General features: G+C 46.4%; 1 protein-coding gene across 2 annotated transcripts in view; it reads right to left on the bottom strand.

The window, feature by feature from the left end:
* The window catches only part of POFUT1 (protein O-fucosyltransferase 1), a 33,544-nt gene that overhangs the window by 12,531 nt on the left and 1,893 nt on the right, over positions 1–19,120 (bottom strand). For both annotated transcript variants that reach the window (XM_017865067.1, XM_017865068.1), the window contains exons 2-4: positions 18,366–18,487; positions 12,766–12,948; positions 11,507–11,619 (exon numbers count right to left, since the gene is read on the bottom strand). In XM_017865067.1, the coding sequence (XP_017720556.1) occupies positions 11,507–11,619; positions 12,766–12,948; positions 18,366–18,487 (418 nt within the window). The remainder of the gene's footprint in view (positions 1–11,506; positions 11,620–12,765; positions 12,949–18,365; positions 18,488–19,120) is intronic.

The following is a 19,120-nucleotide window of genomic DNA, read 5'->3' as shown; positions in this document are numbered from 1 at the left end:
CACACTCAGAAGTAAGTACAAGAAAACTGAGTAAGATGGGTGAATTGTATCAATGTCAATATCCTGGTTGTGATACTGTACTATAGTTTTGCAAAATGTTACCATTGGGGGAAATTGGGTAAAGGCTACATGGGAGGTTGCTGTCTTATTTCTTACAACTGCATGTAAATGTACAATGACCTTAATGAAAATTTCAAATAAGAATTATGAAATATTTCAAACCATTCAGGCAAATACAGAAAATAATTTAATAATTTATATACCCATGACCCAAATCAGCAGATACTAACTTTGCTTTCAGGTTTAAAAAAACAAAACAAAACAAAACAAAACATACACACACCTAAACACAAGCTCATCCTGCCATCATCCTTCCCAGAGGGTAATGTGTTTTAATGTATGATTACACTTTTACTATAGGCATCAAAAAGGAGGGGAGGCTTCTTCTGAGTGCTTTCTATGGACTGAAATGATGAAGAATGTAGATTAAACCAGAATGCTTTGTTCCAACGTTGACTATGCCACTAGCTAACTTGGGCAGGTGACTTCACCACTCTGTGCCTTAGTTCCTCATCCGTATAATAGAGATAACAGATAACAGTTCCCACATCACAAAGCTGTTTTTTTTTTTTTTTTTTTTTTAAATTGTGGTTGGGTGTGGTAGCCACTCCTGTAATCCCAGCACTCTGGGAGGCTGAGGTGGGCAGATCACTTGAGCCCAGGAGTTCAAGACCAGCCTGGGCAACATGGCAACACCCCATCTATCCAAAAAAATCAAAAAATCAGCCGAGTGTTGTGGTGTGTGCCCGTGGTCTCAGCTACCTAGGAGACTAAGTGGGAAAATAGCTTGAGCCTGGAAGGTTGAGGCTGCAGTGAGCCATGATTGTGCCACTGAACTCCAGCCAGGGTGACAGGGTGAGACCTTGTCTCAAAAAAATAAAAAAAAGTTGGCTGGGCGCGGTGGCTCATGCCTGTAATCCCAGCACTTTGGAAGGCCAAGATGGGCGGATCACGAGGCTGGGAGATCGAGACCATCCTGGCTAACACAGTGAAACCCCACCTCTACTAAAAATATAAAAAATTAGCCGGGCGTGGTGGTGGGCGCCTGTAATCCCAGCTACTCAGGAGGCTGAGGCAGGAGAATGGTGAACCCGGGAGGCAGAGCTTGCAGTGAGCCGAGATCGTGCCACTGCACTCCAGCCTGGGCAACAGAGCGAGACTCTGTCTCAAAAAAATAATAATAAACAACAACAAAAAAGTTGTATATATTTAAGATATACAATATGATATTCTGATATACGTGTATGTAGTTAAATGATTAGTACAGTCAAGCTAATTAATATATCCATTTACAGGACTATTGAGAGGATTAATGTATTAATCAAAGCAAAGCATTTAGAACTGTACCTTGGCACACAGAAAGCTCTCAGAGAATGCTAGCTCTCATCATCATCATCACATTGCATGTAACCTAGTTAAAGGTTACATACAAATCTAACCAACTTTTTAAAAATTCAACTTTATGTTTCAGAGACTTGGCCATGTTGATCATGTGGATCATGTGGTTGTACTGGCTTCTCTAAAAGTTTTCCATTTTGTACAAATAAACTGCAATTTACCTACCTATTTTCCTCTTGCTGGACAGTGAGGTCGTTCCAATCTTTCTCTCACACAACAGTGCTCTGACAGACATGCCACTCATTCTCCACACCCAACACAGACCGCTTGCTCAGCAAACACCTTCCACACCTCCAAGGTCAGTCGGAACTCCCAAGCCTCACCTCCTTAGGGAGGGTTTCCTGTCCCACTTCTCTTGCTGCCTTCTGCACAACGATATGCCCTGCAGCCATCTTCCCTGCCCATGGAACTGTCAGCTGGTGAGGCTGGGGACCCGAGCAGCCTGTTTGCCACTGCTCCCACATACACTATCCAAGGCCTGTGTCACTTACACAGGCTTTGGACCAGTGACAAGAAAGTGTTCCCTGATGGTCCAGTTGTGTGACACTTGTCTTGCTAGACTCCAGTTTTCTTTTCTTTTTTTTTTGAGATGGAGTCTCGCTCTGTCTCCCAGGATGGAGTACAGTGGTGTGATCTCGGCTCACTGCAACCTCCGCCTCCCAGGTTGAAGCGATTCTCTTACCTCAGCCTCCTGAGTAGCTGGGATTACAGGCACGTGTCACCATGCCCGGCTAATTTTTGTATTTTTAGTAGAGATGAGTTTTCACCATGTTGCCCGGGCTGGTCTCGAACTCCTGATCTCAGATGATCCACCCGTCTCAGCCTCCCAAAGTGCTGGGATTACAGGCGTGAGCCACCGCGCCCAGCCTAGACTCCAGTTTTGTTTATATACATAACTGTGAATTGTTTATTGGGCCTCATTATGCGACAGGCAATGCTCCGATTGCTTATATATATTAAGTCATTTGATTTTCACAAGAGCTCTAGGGAAGTATACTGTCATTTCTCATTTTACAGATAAGGAAACTGAGGCACAGAGGTTACGTAACATGCCCAAGGTTGCACAGCCAGGAATTGGTGGAGCCAGGATTTAAATCTGGGCAGTGTGCTCCAGATCCTACGTTCTTAACTACTACCCCTCCCTCCCATCTCCTCCACCTCTGACAATGAGCTGAGTCTGTGGCTTCATCTTCTGATTCCCAGCCCCAGTACAGGCCTTATCCCATGGTAGGCATGATAACTTTTTTAGAATAAATGGGAAAGATTTGGGGACCTCACCAGAAAGACCAGATCAGGCTGTCAGGGGTTAGAAAAGGAAGGAACTCGTATTACCTGAGTACCTACTAAGGGCCAGGTCTTCAGTTAATCTTTCAGATGCTACCTCAAAGGATTTTCAAAGGAAAACCAGAGTAGATCTCCCAGCGGGGCTGGAACATTGGGATAAAACCCCGATGTGCGCCCCCCGGCTACCCTCCGACCTCTTGGAAAGTACCTGCAGTCGACATTTGGTGAATTCTAGACTTGGAATGTGTGTCCCCTCTACCTGAATCTGGACCAGCAAAGAGCTGTCCCCGTGGGACAACATCAGCTCAGACCCAACAAGCAGCGAGAGGCTAAGGCTGATCTGCTCACTCACTCTTGGTGAGGTAGGACAGCACTGTCTGGAAAGAAAACCGGGGGAACAGGGATCTTGGCTGGAAAGAAAATCTTGACCAGCTCCACCTGCCTGGTGACTGCTCACCCTTGGTCAGGCTCTTTGCCTACTGCTATCCAGCTGAAGTGGGCTGGCTTTCCTGCTGCTGGGCCCAGTGAACCTCTGGGGTTCTTCACCACCATGCCTGTGCTGCTGAGATTCTCCAACAAACTGGGACTTCTCTGTATACAGCATCTATTTATGTGTCCAGTGTATATTTGTGGGACCACGAGTGGATGAACCCCATATTGAGTGCAGAAGACCCAGAGACATGAACAAGGCAGGGCCTTGTTCTGGATGTCCCTGCCACGAAGGACTGTCTTTCCCTCCAGGTCTCTGCATGGCTGGCTCCCTCTCACTCTTCCAGTCTCATTCTGGTTCCCACAGGGAGGCGGCAGCAGCCTGGGAGAATGACAAGCCATGCGCTCAAATACCTGGACCATTATATATGAGAATGGTTTGGCATGACGGTCCATTGCCTTCCGACAGTCAATGTGCAGTAAGTGTCAGCTGAATTAGAGCTGTGCCAGGCTATTCACAGGCTCAGAACCATCAGAGCTGGAAGGATCCTCAGAAAGCATGTGGTAAAGAAGAAATACATCTTATCCTCTTTCCCGAGAACCCAGTTTTCAGCTGCATACATGGCAGCCTAAAATAAAGACACTTCTTATCAGCCAAACATACCCCAGGGGGCGAGGGGGAGAAAGACAGACATTTCTAAGTACTTCTTGCAGCTAGGTATGGCCCATGTGCCCTAATACTAGCTAATGAGATGTAAGCAGAAGGGTTATAATGAACTTCTGGGAAAGCTTCTTAAAAAGGGAGGATATGCCCTTTTGCAACTTTTGTCCCTCCAGTTGGGATGTGATGGCTGGAGCTTCATCTGCCATCTTGGCCCATGAGGTGACACAAAAGCTAATACTGGATGGCTGAACAAAGAGATGGAAGCCTGATTCTTTTTTTTTTTTTTTTTTTTTGAGGTGAAGTCTCACTCTGTCGCCCAAGCTGGAGTGCAGTGGCATGAACTTGGCTCACTGCAGCCTCCGCCTCCCAGGTTTAAGTGATTCTCCTACCTTGGCCTCCTGAGTAGCTGGGATTACAGGCATGTGCCACCACGCCCAGCTAATTTTTTTTTTAGTATTTTTGGTAGAGACGGGGTTTCACCATGTTGGCCAGGCTGGTTTTGAACTCCTGACCTCAAGTGATCTGCCTGCCTCTGCCTCCCTAAGTGCTGTGATTACAGGTGTGAGCCACTGTGCCCAGCTGGATTCTTGATGACACTATGGAGCTGCCATCCAGCTCTGGACTGCATACCCAGTTCTTCTTTTACTTAAGAAAACAATAAACCCTATCAATCTGCTCTTATTTGGGGCTTCCTGCTACCTGTAGCCTAACTTAAGTCTAACACACCTAGACTTGTGGCCTACAAACTTCTTCTGCCTTACTGAGAGCCCTGATTTTTTAAGGGTTATTGGTTGAAGGCAATAGGGAGGAGGAATTGAGCCCCTGGAACTTGGTCCCCTGCTGCCCCCGATAAAGGCCCTAGAGGCACTTTTTTTTTTTTTCAGCCGGTCTCACTCTCTCGCCTAGACTATAGTGCAGTGGACAGATCATGGGCTCACTGCAGCCATGACCTCCTCAGGCTCACCTGATCCTCCCACCTCAGCCTCCCAAGTAACTGGAACTACAGGTGTGTGCCACTATGCATGGCTAATTTTTTCTATTTTTTGTAGAGACAGAGTCTCCCTACATTGCCCAGGCTGGTCTTGAACTCCCGGGCTCAAGGGATCACCTGCCTGGGCCTCCCTGTAATCCCTTAAGATTACAGGTGTGAGCCACCATGCCTGACAAGCACTTCTTGAAAACTCTGAAGATAGCTTCAAAACCACTCATCTTGCCCATCCCCTTCATTTTATAGATGGGACATTGAGGTCAGAGAAGGGGAACAGCTGCCTAATCGCACAGTAAGCCTGGGAAGAGCTTCACTTTCTGATTCCATTCTTCTCTCCTCTCCAAGGACAAATTTGCATAGCAAGGAAGTATCCTGTATCTTAAGAAATGTTTAATGCTAAATGTTCATAGACATTCAAATTCATCCCTACTAATCATTCACAGGCTTCTTACCAGATTGCCTCACAGGGTCTACAAACCTGAGTGTTTTGACCCCCGCCCACCTTCTGATCTCCTTTCCTGTGTGGCAGATTAAAAGTGGTCATCAAGCCTTTGAACCCCTTCCCTTTAGGTGGGATCTGCCTCCTCCCAATAGCACCCCAACACAAGTGACACTGTGCCGGTTTCCAGATTCAGTTGTTAGGGAGCCCGCAGTTTCTATTTTCTGTCTCTTGGGATACTTACTCCCTGGATGCCCCCTCTCAGAACACAGGCGCCATGCTGTAAGAAGCCCAAGCCATATGGAGAGGTCATGTGTACACATGCTTGTTGGTGGCTCCAGCTTGGCTCCCAGATGACAGCAGCATCACCCACCAGACATGAGAGGGACTTCCTGGACATGTAGATCAGTCAAGCCTTTTTTTTTTTGAGACAGAGTTTCGCTCTGCTGCCCAGGCTGGGATGCAGTGGCACAATCTTGGCTCACTGCAACCTCGACCTCCAAGGTTCAAGCAATTCTCATGCCTCAGCCTCCTGAGTAGCTGGGGTTACAGGTGTGTGACACCACGCCCAGCTAATTTTTTATATTTTTAGTAGAGATCAGGGTTTGGCATGTTGGCCAGGCTGGTCTTGAACTCCTGGGATCAAGTGATCTACCTGCCTCAGTCTCCCAAAGTGCTGGGGTTACAGGTGTAAGCCATTGTGCCCAACCTTGGTCAAGCCTTTAGATAACTTGAGCCCTGGATAGGCATGGTGGCTCATGAAGTAATCCCAGCACTTTGGGAGGCCAAGGCAGGATAATTACTTGAGGCCAAGAGATCAAGACCAACCTGGGCAACAGAGCATGATCCCCATCTCTACCAAAAAAGAAGGATAACTTGAGCCCTAGCTGATAGTTGACTGCAGCCACATAAGACCATAAGCAAGAACTGCCCAGCTAACTCAAGTGTCCATCAATAGGTGAAGAGATACACAAATGTGGTATATACATACAATGGACTATTAGTCAGTCTTAAAAGGACTAAAATTTTGATACAGGCTACAACACTGATGAACCTTGCCACATGAAATAAGTCAGACACAAAAAGATACATATTGCATTATTCCACTTCTATAAGATACCTAAGTACCTATGAGATACCTAGAGAAATTCAAAGACAGAAAGTAGAAAAGCATTTACCAGGGGCTGAGGGGACATGGAAATGGGAGTTATGGTTTAACGGGTAGAGTATCTGTTTGGGAAGATGAAAAAATTCTAGAGATGGATAGTTGTAATGTTTGCACATGTGAATGTACTTAATGCCACTGAAGTATACACTTAAAAATGGTTAAAATGGTTTAAAAAAGTTCCACTAGTATACATATACACACACCAGTAACAATTTTGAAATCTTGTGTTTTAAATGTTTAGAATCGATCCTGCCAGCAATATTTACCAAACTGGTAAATTTTTTTATTTTTTTTTTGAGACGGAGTCTTGCTCTGCCGCCCAGAGCTGGAGTGCAGTGGCCGGCTCTCAGCTCACTGCAGCTCCGCCTCCCAGGTTTACGCTATTCTCCTGTCTCAGCCTCCCAGTGCTGAGGGACTTACAGGCGCCCGCCTCGTCGCCCCTGGTAGTTTTTTATATTTTTTAGTAGAGACGGGGTATCACCGTATTAGCCAGGGATGGTCTCGATTTCCTGACTCATGATCCAGCCGTCTCGGCCTCCCAAAGATGCTGGGGATTTACAGGCTTGAGCCACCGCGCCCGGCCCAAACTGGTAAATATTGATACAAATTACATCTCAAAAGGACAGGTTTTTTAATTAAGGAGGGGTGTCTTTTTGTTTTTTTTTCTTTCAGGTGGAGTCTCGCTCTGTCCAGGCTGGAGTGCAGTGGTGTGATCTCGGCTCACTGCAACCTCCGCCTCCCAGGTTCAAGCAATTCTCCTGCCTTAGCCTCCTGAGTAGCTGGGATTACAGGCATGAGCCACCATGCACAGCTAACTTTTATATTATATTTTTAGTAGAGACGGGGTTTCACCATGTTGGTCAGGTTGGTCTCGAACTCCTGACCTCGTGATCCGCCCACCTCGGCCTCCCAAAGTGCCGGGGATTACAGGCGTGAGTCACCGCGCCTGGCTGGGGTGTTTCTTTTTTAAGATAGGGTCTCACTCTGTCATCTAGGCTGGAATGCAGTGGCACAATCATGGCTCAATGCAGCCTTGAACTCCTGGGCTCAAGCAATCCTCTTGCCTCAGCATCCAAAGTAGCTGGGACTACAGGTGCATGCCACCATGCCTGGCTAATTTTTAAATTTTTCTTTTGCAGGGACAAGGTCTTGCTATACTGACCAGACTAGCCTCAAGCGATTCTCCTGCCTTGGCCTCCAAAAATGTTGGGATTACAGGTATGAGCCGCTGAGCCCAACCAAAATGAAAAAGTTAATTATTATTTGATTATATATATTTATATATATATATACACACACACACACACTGATTTCATTTTAAGCTAATATGTGTAGATATGTATGTATGTGTATATATAATATATATATATAAACGTATGGAGGACACAAGTATACACATCAAAATGTTAATTTTTTTTGGAGGAGTAATGAATTACATGTAAATTTTTCTTCTTCATTAAAAAAGAAACCTCTAGGCCAGGCATAGTGGCTCACATCTGTGATCCAGCGCTTTGGGAGGTCGAGGCAGGAGGATCACTTTAAGCCAGGAGTTTAAGACCAGCCTGGGCAAGATGACAAGACTCTGTCTATACAAAAAATAAACAAAATTAGATGGGTATGGGGGTGTGCGTCTATGGTCCCAGCTACTTGGGGGAGTTGAGGTGGGAGGAGCTCTTGGGCCTGGGAGGTCGAAGCTGCAGTGAGCTGTGATGGAGCCACTACAATCCAACCTGGGTAACAGAGTTAGACCCTGTCTCGAAGAAAAAAAAAGAAAAAGAAAAAAGAAAGAAATCTTCCACCAAATCTGAGGCTACTCATTGCCTCAGAATAAAGGTTATTCATTCCAAGAAATAGATGTTTAGCCTGAATTTAAACTTTGTACAGCAGGGAGTCCATAAAGAAAATGGAAAAATGAAAACCCAAAAGAACTGCCTAGCTAAGCCCAGTTAACCCACAGTCCCAAGAGAAATAATAACTATTGTTATGCTACTAAGTTTTGTAGTGATTTATTATGCAGCAACAGATGACAGCAACATCCTACCATTCTCTCACTCACTGCATACCACATTGCCTTCTTTCTGCCCCCTCACCATACCAAGCTTATTCCTGCCTCAGGGTCTTTGCTCCTGACTTCCTGCTGTGAACTACTTTCCCTCTGTGAACTACTTTCCCTCTAACTCTGACATAACTGGCTCTGTCTCATCCTTCTGGTCTTATCCCTACCAATCACATACCACCTGTTTAACATCCTTCTAAGCACCATGTCACTCTGGAACTATCCTATGTAAAAGTTTATTCACTATCTCCCTGTTAAGACTGTGAGTTCCATTGGGGCAGGGACCTTATCTGCCTTATTCTGGCCTGTATCCCCAGCATCCAAACCAGCCCTTGACGCTCAGGAAGTGCTTCTTAAATACATGTTGAAGGCAGGCAGGTATTTGCCCAGAGACTGTCAACTCCCTTAAACTCCCTCCAGGGACCTCATCTTCCCTACTAATTTTCCTTTCCCAAAAACTTGGCTGTAAGGCACAAACTTCCTCAAACCCTCATGTAATTCTTACAACTCAATGAACTCACACAAAGCTATGGGGCAATAAACAAGTGTTTCAACAACACTCCCCATGCACCATTGTCCTTTTTCTTCCTACTAGGATTGTGTGCTTTTCCTGGCTTTTTGGAATTTGCTTTTGGAGCTGCTTTTAGAGTTGGTGGCACTATTTTTCCCCCTGGCATATTGTCAACATGGGCAAATCTCCATCTTTTGAGGGCAGGTCTGCCTCTGGCAACAGCTCCAGTTCATTCGGAGGTGAAGGGGAGTGTGCTATCTGGGATCAACAATGAAGAAGATTTAAATCTGCCATGACTGAGGATCCTCAGTAGCGCATGAACTAGGTGCAAAGGCAAGTCCCAGAAAGGAACTGGCAGCTGTTAAAGGCACAGCTATTTAATCCATGGTGATTAAGAACAGGTGCTTTGGGACTGGGAGCAGCAGCTCACGCTTGTAATCCCAGCAGTTTGGGAGGCTGAGGTGGGAGGATCACTTGAGGCCAGGAGTTTAAGACCAGCCTGGGCAACATAGCGAGATCCTATCTCTACAAAACAAAACAAAATATTAGTCAGGCGTGGTGGCATATGCCTGCAGTCCCAGTTACTTGGGAGGCTGAGTGGGGAGGATTGCTTGAACCTAGGGATTTGAGGTTACGGTGAGCTATGATCATACTACTGTACTCCAGCCTGGGAGATGAGCAAGACCCTGTTTCAAATATAAATATATAAAATAACTGGTGCTTTGGATTCAGACTTCCTGGGTTCAAAACCAAGCTCTGCAACTTCAAGCTTCATGACCTTGGGCAAGGGACCTTACTCCTTTCTGCTTCAATTTCTCTAAGTGTAAAGCATAGATGACAGTAACAACCCACAGACTCAGGGAAAGAGTAAGTGAGTCAATACCTGTGAAGACTTAGAACAGTGTCTGGCACATAGAAGGCACTAAATGAATCTTAGCTGTTGTTATTTATTAAACATTAAAGATTAAAGTAAATCTTTAATAAAAAACAACAGGCTGGGTGCAGTGGCTCACGCCCATAATCCCAGCACTCTGGGAGGCTGAGGCGGGCGGATCACAAGGTCAGGAGATTGAGATCATCCTGGCTAACACGGCAAAACCCCGTCTCTACTAAAAATACAAAAAAATTAGCCAGGTGAGGTGGCGGGCGCCTGTAGTCCCAGCTACTTGGGAGGCTGAGGCAGGAGAATGGCATGAACCCGGAAGGCGGAGGTTACAGTGAGCCCAGATTGCGCCACTGCACTCCAGCCCGGGTGATAGAGCAAGACTCTGTCTCAATAAATAAATAAATAAATAAATAAATAAATAAAATAAAATAAAATAAAGATTTACAAACAGACCCAAGCTGTCCACTCAACAGCTCAATGACCTTGGGAAGTTATTTAACTTCACTGGGCTCAGTTTCCTCGCCTATAAAATGGAAATTGGTAACAATACCCACTTCATGAACTATCTCAAAGGCTTAAATAAAATAAAGCACGTGAGCAATAACACTGACAGCCAACACTGGCTGGCTGCTTAGTGCGGAATATGCACTTCATGCACTATGAAGCAGATACCATCAGTGCTGGCTCAGGGCTCAGGACTATCTCACCCCTCAGCCTGTGCTTGTTTTGTTTTGTTGAGACAGGGCCTTGCTCTGTCACCTGGGCTAGAGTGCAGGGGTACCATCATGGCTCACTGCAGCCTTGATCTCTTAGACTCAAGTGATCCACCCACCTTGGCCTCCCAAAGTGCTGGGATTACAGGCGTGAGACTCATTTCTCTATATCTGTTTACTTTTGGCCTATTAAATGCCAAGTGCTTTGACCACATATGAATTACTATGTTCCTTGCACCTCTTAACTAATATCTGCCTTCTAAGCCCACGATCTTTCCTGCCATGCTATAGCATTAAGGACAAGTACACTATGCTGATTATTGTCATTATGAGACCATAGCTCCTAGAAAACCAGGGCCGTCATCCTCATTTTCACACCTCACCACTGGCCTCTGAGTATTATGTCTCAGACATGACAGACGCCCTATAAATGTTTCACAGCCTGTGCCCATGCCCTGCTAACCTATTTTTTTTTTTAAACAGAGGCTAATGGAGTGTAATTAATAAACACATCCAGTAATTATCAGGATGACATCATTTCTCGGTCTGCACCTGATGTTCTCTAGAAGCTGCTCCCAATTTCACCTTGTGAAGAGTAAGGTAACACAGGAGTGATTCTCACGCCTAGAGGAGGAAATTGAGACTCATGTGACTGCAGAATGTTCTTTTTATGACATCCTTTATCAACCGATAAACTCTTTCTCAACCTCATGGCAGGTCAACGTTCCACTGTGTCAGGCGTGGAGACGGGAACAGATCACACAGGATTCCAAGTTCAACATACAGAGCACCGGCACCTTTGGTCTCATACATCAGGGTGGGGAAGACTGGGAGAGTGCCAGAAGGTGCTGAATACCCACGAGCTCCATGCCCCTCCCCTAAACCCAGCAACTCTACCCCCTCCAAGTACCTCTGGCTCCATTGTTCTCTGTAGGAAGCACTGAAGGAAATGCCTGTAAAAAGCTCAGACTTGTTGAAACTCACATGAAACTGATCCCAGAATGGGCCAAAGGGGTTTCCTTCCTGCAGAAAGAGAGTGGTGGAAAGCTTACTGAGGGGGAGGGAAAGCCATCTGGGGATGGGGCCAGGGAACTGTAGGTGGGGAAACCTGATTGGACTCAGGCCAAAACACTCTCACAGGATGGCCTAGGAGGAATGTCACTCTGTAATTCCTGGGCCAGGGACTGAGGAGAGTGCCTCAGCTTCAATTCTGGTTTCCAGCAGGAAAGTCTTTCCTGTTCACAGGTCACACCCTGCTGACCCAGCAGCACTGATGATGGTCTGGGGAGAAGCAGACCTTGGATTTGGAACCAAGGACTAGAGCTTCAAGAGATATTCAAGACTGGCTAATCCAATGCCTTCATTTTCAAGATGGAAACCAAGGCCCACTGAGGGTCAGACACTTACCCAAGGTTACAAGCAAGTAAGGGCACTACTGGGGCTGTGAGCTAGGTCTCCTTTCTCAAATTTCATAGTTCTTCCAACCACTTTCCTAAGACTTTAGAACATACACCAAAAGACATATTTGGGGGTTGCCTTACTTCCAAAGTGCCAGAAATGCACAAATTTCTTCTAATAAGATATGACAGCCTCTCATTCGCCTGCTGAGATGCAGGAAAGTATTTAAGTTAAGTGGGTAGACAATGGTGCCAAATTACCTAAGGCTGAATCCCAGCTCTACCACTTGTTTGCTGTGTGATCCTGAGTAAGATACTGACCCTCTCTGTGCCGTCCTCAGTGTCCTCCCTATGAAGTGGGGATATTATAAGTATTCTCCTCATGGAACAGTGTGAGTATTAAACGAGTTGATACATGTAAAGCTCTTAGCATGGTATCTGACATATATAGTAAGTGCTACGTGAATATTAGTTATTATTACTGATGTGACACTTTGCAGTTTATAAGCACTCTTTTACCTGGCCCTCAAGACACTTTATGAGTGAGACAGAGCAGGGACTGGCATCTCTATTTTGTAGGTAGAAATGAAGGCTCAGAGAAGCAAAGTCTTCTGCCCGAGGTGATGCTGCTCCACTAACAAATGCCAGAAACAGGACTTAAATATCTGTTTTTCTACTCTAAGTCCTTTCCCTGCATTTTGCCATGACATAGTCTTGGGGGCCTAGAGGACATGGAACAGGAAGAAAGGGACCCCGAACCCACAGGACCCACCTTCATGGGGCACGTCTTCTTATCTGGGCTTCGCTGGGCTGCCACCTCAAAGCAGTATGCCACCCGCTTCTCAGGGGGCCAGTGGGTGGGTGCCAGCTTCTCCATGAAATCCTCCAAGCTGATGACCCGATGGTAAGCCTGGAGGGGCTCCAGCTTAAAGTACTTCTGGTAGGACACATGGAGCTGCAGGAAAAGGAGGAGCAGAGGTACCACCTCAGTGCCCTAGAGGCTACGTTAGATATTTATTAAAACAATACACTCCAGGCCAGGCAGAGTGGCTCACACCTGTAAACCCAGCACTTTAGGAGGACAAGGCAGGCGGATCACCTGAGGTCAGGAGTTCAAGACCAGCCTGGCCAACATGGCAAAACCCTGTCTCTACTAAAAATACAAGAAAATTAGCTGGGCATGGTAGTGAGCACCTGTAGTCCCAGCTACTCGGGAGGCTGAGGCAGGAGAACCACTTGAACCCTGGAGGTAGAGGTTGCTTGCAGTGAGCCAAGATCGTGCCACTGCACTCTAGCCTGGATGACAGAGCAAGACTCCGTCTCAAAAAAACAAAAACACTCCAAGATCAAGACAGTTCAGACTACATAACAGTGAAAAGTTTTCATCAAAAGACGCCAAAGTTAGGATAGAGACAGGTTAGGGGGAGAGTCTGCAAACTAAAGAACAAACAGTAACATCCCTGTGTTAAAAAACACCTGCTAATCTATAACAAAAAAAGACAAATGATGCCAAGAGGAAAATATAGGCAAAGGTTAGGGGTAAACAATTCACAGCAAAGGAAACCCAAATAGCCAACATACTCAGAAGATGTCTAACCTTACTAGTAATTAGGAAAAAGCAAATTACAATTATAACAAGGCATCAATTACTTCTCACTCATGAGACTAGCAAAAACTGAAAAGCTTAACTTGTGGGGAAATGGGCACTCTTGTACACGGCTGGTAGCAGAAGTCTATATTTTGGAGCAACCACTTTGGGATCCAATCGGTGAGTATCTAATAGAATTTAAAATGCTCCTTTTGGCCAGGTGTGGTAGCTCATGTCTGTAATCTCAGCACTTTGGGAGGCCGAGGCAGAAGGATCACTTGAGGCCAGGAGTTCAAGACCAGCCTAGACAACATAGTGAGACCCTGACTCTACAAAAAATTAAAAAATTAGCTGGGCGTGGTGGTGCACACCTGTAGTCCCAGCTACTAGGGAGGCTGAGATGGAAGGATTTCTTGCATCCAAGAGGTTGAGGCTTCAGTGATGTGTGACTGTGCCACTGTACTCTAGCCTGGGCCAGAGTGAGACTCTGTCTCAAAAAAAAGAAAAAAATTTGTTTTTTTAAAGTACTTTCCTCTTCTAACTATCTGCTCTAGAGAAGTATAGAAGTTCTTGCACTTTGGACCTGGAGATCAGTACCAGGATGCTCAGTGCCACAATGAAAGTATAGGAAAGAACATCAAAGGAGTCACACCAAATATACTATATCCACAACAGTTGTTAAGGGAACAGGACTAGCCCCAGGAGTCAAAAAGAGACTTCGTTTACCAACTTTATCTGTAACGCTTTATTTCTTTTATTAACAAAAAGAGAAGATGAAACAAAGATGAGAAAGTGTTAACAATTATCACTTCCAAAGGTGGGTACATGGTTGGTGGTTGTATTCATCTATGTATTTTTCTTTTTTTTTTTTTTGAGATAGAGTTTCACCCATCACCCAGGCTGGAGTGCAATGGCGTGATCTCGGCTCATTGCAACCTCTGCCTCCCAGGTTCAAGCGATTCTCCTGCCTCAGCCTCCCGAATAGTTGGGATTACAGGCGCACACCACCACGCCCGGCTAATTTTTTGTATCTATAGTAGAGATGGGGTTTCACCATGTTGGCCAGGCTAGTCTCAAACTCCTGACCTCGTGATTTGTCCGCCTCGGCCTCCCAAAGTGCTGGGATTACAGGCGTGAGCCACTGCTCCCAGCCTCATCTTTATATTTTTCTACATTTTTTTTTTTTTTTTTTTGAGATGGAGTCTTGCTCTGTCTCCCAGGTTGGAGTGTAATGGCGCCATCTTGGCTCACTGCAAACTTCGCCTCCAGGGTTAAAGCAATTCTTCTGCCTCAGCCTCCTGAGTAGCTGAGATTACAGGCGGGTGCCATGACACCCAGCTAACTTTTGTATTTTTAGCAGAGACAGGGTTTCACCGTGTTGGCCAGGCTGGTCTTGAACTTCTGACCTCAAGTGATTTGCCTGCCTCCCACTGGACTCGGCGTATTTTTCTAGATTTTAAAACATTTCTGGCTGGGTGCAGTCGCTCACGCCTATAATCCCAGTACTTTGGGAGGCTGAGGCGGATGGATCACCTGAGGTCAGGAGATGGAGACCAGCCTGGACAACATGGTGAAACCCCATCTCTACTAAAAATACAAAAATTAGCTAGGCGTGGTGGTGGGTGCTTGTAATCTCAGCTACTCGGGAGATCTGAGGCAGGAGAATCACTAGAATCCGGGAGGTGGAGGTTGCGGTGAGCCAACATCGCACTACTGCACTCCAGCCTGGGTGACAAGAGCAAAACTCCATCTCGAAGAAAAAAAAAAAAATTCTGGCCAGGTGTGGTAGCTTACTCCTGTAATCCTAGCACTTTGCGAGGCCAAGGCAGGTAGATTACTTGAGGCCAGGAGTTCGAGATAAGCCTGGCCAACATGGTGAAACCTCGTCTTTACTAAAAATATAAAAAGTTAGCAGGGTGTGGTGGCGCATGCCTGTAGTCCCAGCTACTCGGGAGTGGAGGCACGAAAATCACTTGAACCCGGGAGGCGGATGAGCCAAGATTGTGCCACTGCACTTCAGCCTGGGTGACAGAGCGAGACTCTTTATCAAAAATGAAAAACAAATAAACAAAACCAAAAAAATTTCTGCAGGGTGTGGTGGCTCACATCTGTAATCCTAGCACTTTGGAAGGCTGAGGCAGGAGGACTGCTTAGACTCAGGAGTTTGAGACCAGCCTGGGAAACATAGCGACACCTTGTCCCTACTAAAAATCAAAGAATTGGTCGGGTTTGGTGGTGGGTGCCTGTAATCCCAGCTACTTGGAGGCTGAGGTGGGAGGACTGCTTGAGGAGAAGGAGACTGCAGTGAGCGATGATCATGCCACTGCACTTCAGCCTGGGCAACAGTGAGACCTTGTCTCAAAAAATATAAAAAGAAAAAAGAAACACAGGCCTGTAATCAGGGTGGGGATTCTGAGTCTGGGCCAGAGATAAAGTTGGGAGGCACATGGAGAAGAGTAAAAGCCACAGGAGTCAACAGACATTTATAGCAAAGCAAGTAATGGTAATAATAGCAACTAATATTTACTGCATGCTGACACAGTGCCAGGTATTGCACTCATCACTTCACACAGATTTGCACATTTAATCCTAAGAGGCAGGAATATAACCATCTCCAGTTTACTTATGAAAAAACCCAAGCATACAGAATTTTGATAACATCTGAGGTCACATAGCTGATAAGCAAGCAGAAAGAGGAGAAACACTAACATCTAAACAGTGGGTGGAGAAAAAGCAGCCCCGATACAGTGTAAAGAGGAAAATGCTGAGAGGTTAGATTGTAGCAGGGACAGGTGGTGTCTTGGAACAGGAAAGTTCAGGAAGGAGAGGCTCACAGGGTCAGGTGCCACTGGGAGGTCAGGTGAGAGAAAGACTGGAAAATAACCCCTGCCAATTTGGAGGTCACTGGTGACCTCAGTGAGAATGCTAACAGTGGCAAAGAAGAGCCTTGTTGAGGCAGGTAAGTAAGCCACAGAAAGCAAGGAAGTGGAGATTCAGAAAGACAACTGGCTGAGAAGGCAAGGAGACAGAGGCAAGCAAGCCAGAGGGAGATGGATGGGCAATGTCTACACTCTAACAGTACGAGGCCAGGCGCAGTGGCTCACGCCTATAATCCCAGCACTTTGGGAGGCCAAGGCAGGCAGATCATGAGGTCAAGAGATTGAGACCATCCTGGCCAACATGGTGAAACCCTGTCTCTACTAAAAATACAAAATTAGCTGGGCGTGGTGGTGCACCTGTAGTCCCAGCTACTTGGGAGGCTGAGGCAGGAGAATCGCTTGAACCCGGTAGGCGGAGGTTGAAGTGAGCCGAGATCGCGCCACTGCGCTCTAGCCTGGCAACAGAGCGAGACTCCATCTAAAAAAATAAAATAAAAAATGTGAGTGTGAAACTATCAGAACATCAATGGTTTCCATTAACTAAGGACTCTAGGATCTGTACGTTGATGAGTTCAGTTGATTCTAAGAGGGAGGTGGCATACGACAACACTGAAGGCGTGTTACTGTCACTGACTCATTCAGTCCTTACCACAAGACGGTAACAAGAATCATTATCAGCTTATTTTTAAAATGAGGAAACTGAGGCACAAAGAGGTAAAGTACCCTGTCCAGGCCATGTAACTAGTAAGAACCCAAGTCAGACTACGATCTCAGGTACTCAGGCTTTTGACTGCTGTTCAAACCCTCCATAAAGGCCAGGTGTGGTGGCTCACGCCTGTAATCCCAGCACTTTGGGAGGCTGAAGCGGGCGGAATACCTGAAGTCAGGAGTTTGAGACTAGCCTGACCAACAGAGCGAAACCCCGTCTCTACAAAAAATAAAAAATTAGCCGGGCATTATGGCACATGCCTGTAATCCCAGCTACTCAGGAGGCTGAGGCTGGAGAATTGTTTGAACCCGGGAGGTGGAGGCTGCAGTGAGCCGAGATCGCGCCACTGCACTCCAGGCTGGGCAACAAGAGCAACACTCCATCTCAAAAAAAAAAAAAAAAAAAAAAAGACTCCATCTCAAAACCTCTGTAAATACTGGCATGCAAAGGAAAAGTAAAATCTATGCAGAGAAAAGTTGTAAGAATGAAATTAAGTGTTTTGTTCACACTAAGTATTATTTCTGATGTCTACTGAAAAATTATTAAGTCAATTCATCAAATATTAATTAAGTTCCTACTGTCAGGCTCCGGGAGATACAATATGAACAAAGACACAGGGTCACTGGAAGACACAAAGAATAACCAAGGAACTGGGGGCCGGTGAGCATCGCATGACAAGGGAGCCCCTTGATGGGGTGAGAGGCAGCACTGAAGCCAGACTGCCTGGGTTGTGGCCTTGGACATGTTATTAAATAACCTGTGCCTGCATGTCTCCTTTAAAATTGATAAGAGCATCCACCACCCTTGGCCAACGGAATGCACAGAGGGTAGGACCAATCAGGGAAGGAAATGGAGGCTTTAGGTTCAAGTCACAGGCTCTGGAGTCAAAGATGGCTTTGAATTCCAGCTCTCCTACTCACAGGCTGTGTGATCTTGGGCAAGTTACCTAACCTCTGTAAACCCCGGTTTCCTCACAGGCAAGTGATGAGGGTGAAATGAGCTAATTCTCATGCAGCCGCACACAACAGGTGCTGGATAAATGTTAGGCATTGTTATTGCAGTGAAGACAGTTCTGGCTGGAGGTAGGGCAATCTTAGAGGAGTGGGAGGTAAAGCCCAGAGGACTTGAGGGCTAAGTGTAAGTAAGCAAGACTGAGGAAGGGCAGAGAAGGGTCAAGGTCAGGGAGAAGTACTCACGTTGGTGAAGGGAGGCTTGTGATGCTGGTACTCAATCCAAGGAGGGACAGCCAAGGTGCGGTTTAGCAGCTTTGCAAATGCCAGAGAGCCCAAGAAGTGATCGGCCTGGTTCCCAAAGCGCCCTAGAAATGGTATATTGTGGGTGAGGTGAGGCCTGGGGCATGGAGGGCATAGAGCATGCAGGGCTCAGAAAGGTTGTGGAGCCAGGGGTAGAAAGTCAGGGATACCGGCCGGGCGCGGTGGCTCAAGCCTGTAATCCCAGCACTTTGGGAGGCCGAAACGGGCGGATCACGAGGTCAGGAGATCGAGACCATCCTGGCTAATACGGTGAAACCCCATCTCTACTAAAAAAAATACAAAAAAATTAGCCGGGCGAGGTGGCGGGCGCCTGTAGTCCCAGCTACTCGGGAGGCTGAGGCAGGAGAATGGCGTGAACCCGGGAGGCGGAGTTTGCAGTGAGCTGAGATCTGGCCACAGCACTCCAGCCTGGGCGGCAGAGCGAGACTCCGTCTCAGAAAAAAAAAAAAGTCAGGGATACCAAGGAGAACCAGGGGACCTGGCAGCATAACAAGAAGTCTGGACTCTTGGGTCTGATATCCAAGGCTCTTCAGGTCCTGCAACAACTGCTTCCGCCACTCCAGGCTTCTTGCTGTTTCCCCAACATGCTCTACAATTCCCGTCCCCATCCAATGCCTCTGATCTTGCTGTCCCTCAGCCAGAAGAGCCCTTCTACCTTTATCTCCATTCACCTGCAC

This window comes from Rhinopithecus bieti, unplaced genomic scaffold (assembly GCF_001698545.2).
Source record: "Rhinopithecus bieti isolate Rb0 unplaced genomic scaffold, ASM169854v2 scaffold_78508, whole genome shotgun sequence".
NCBI classification, from domain to species: domain Eukaryota; kingdom Metazoa; phylum Chordata; class Mammalia; order Primates; family Cercopithecidae; genus Rhinopithecus; species Rhinopithecus bieti.
This window is presented reverse-complemented; position numbering and strand designations above follow the sequence as displayed.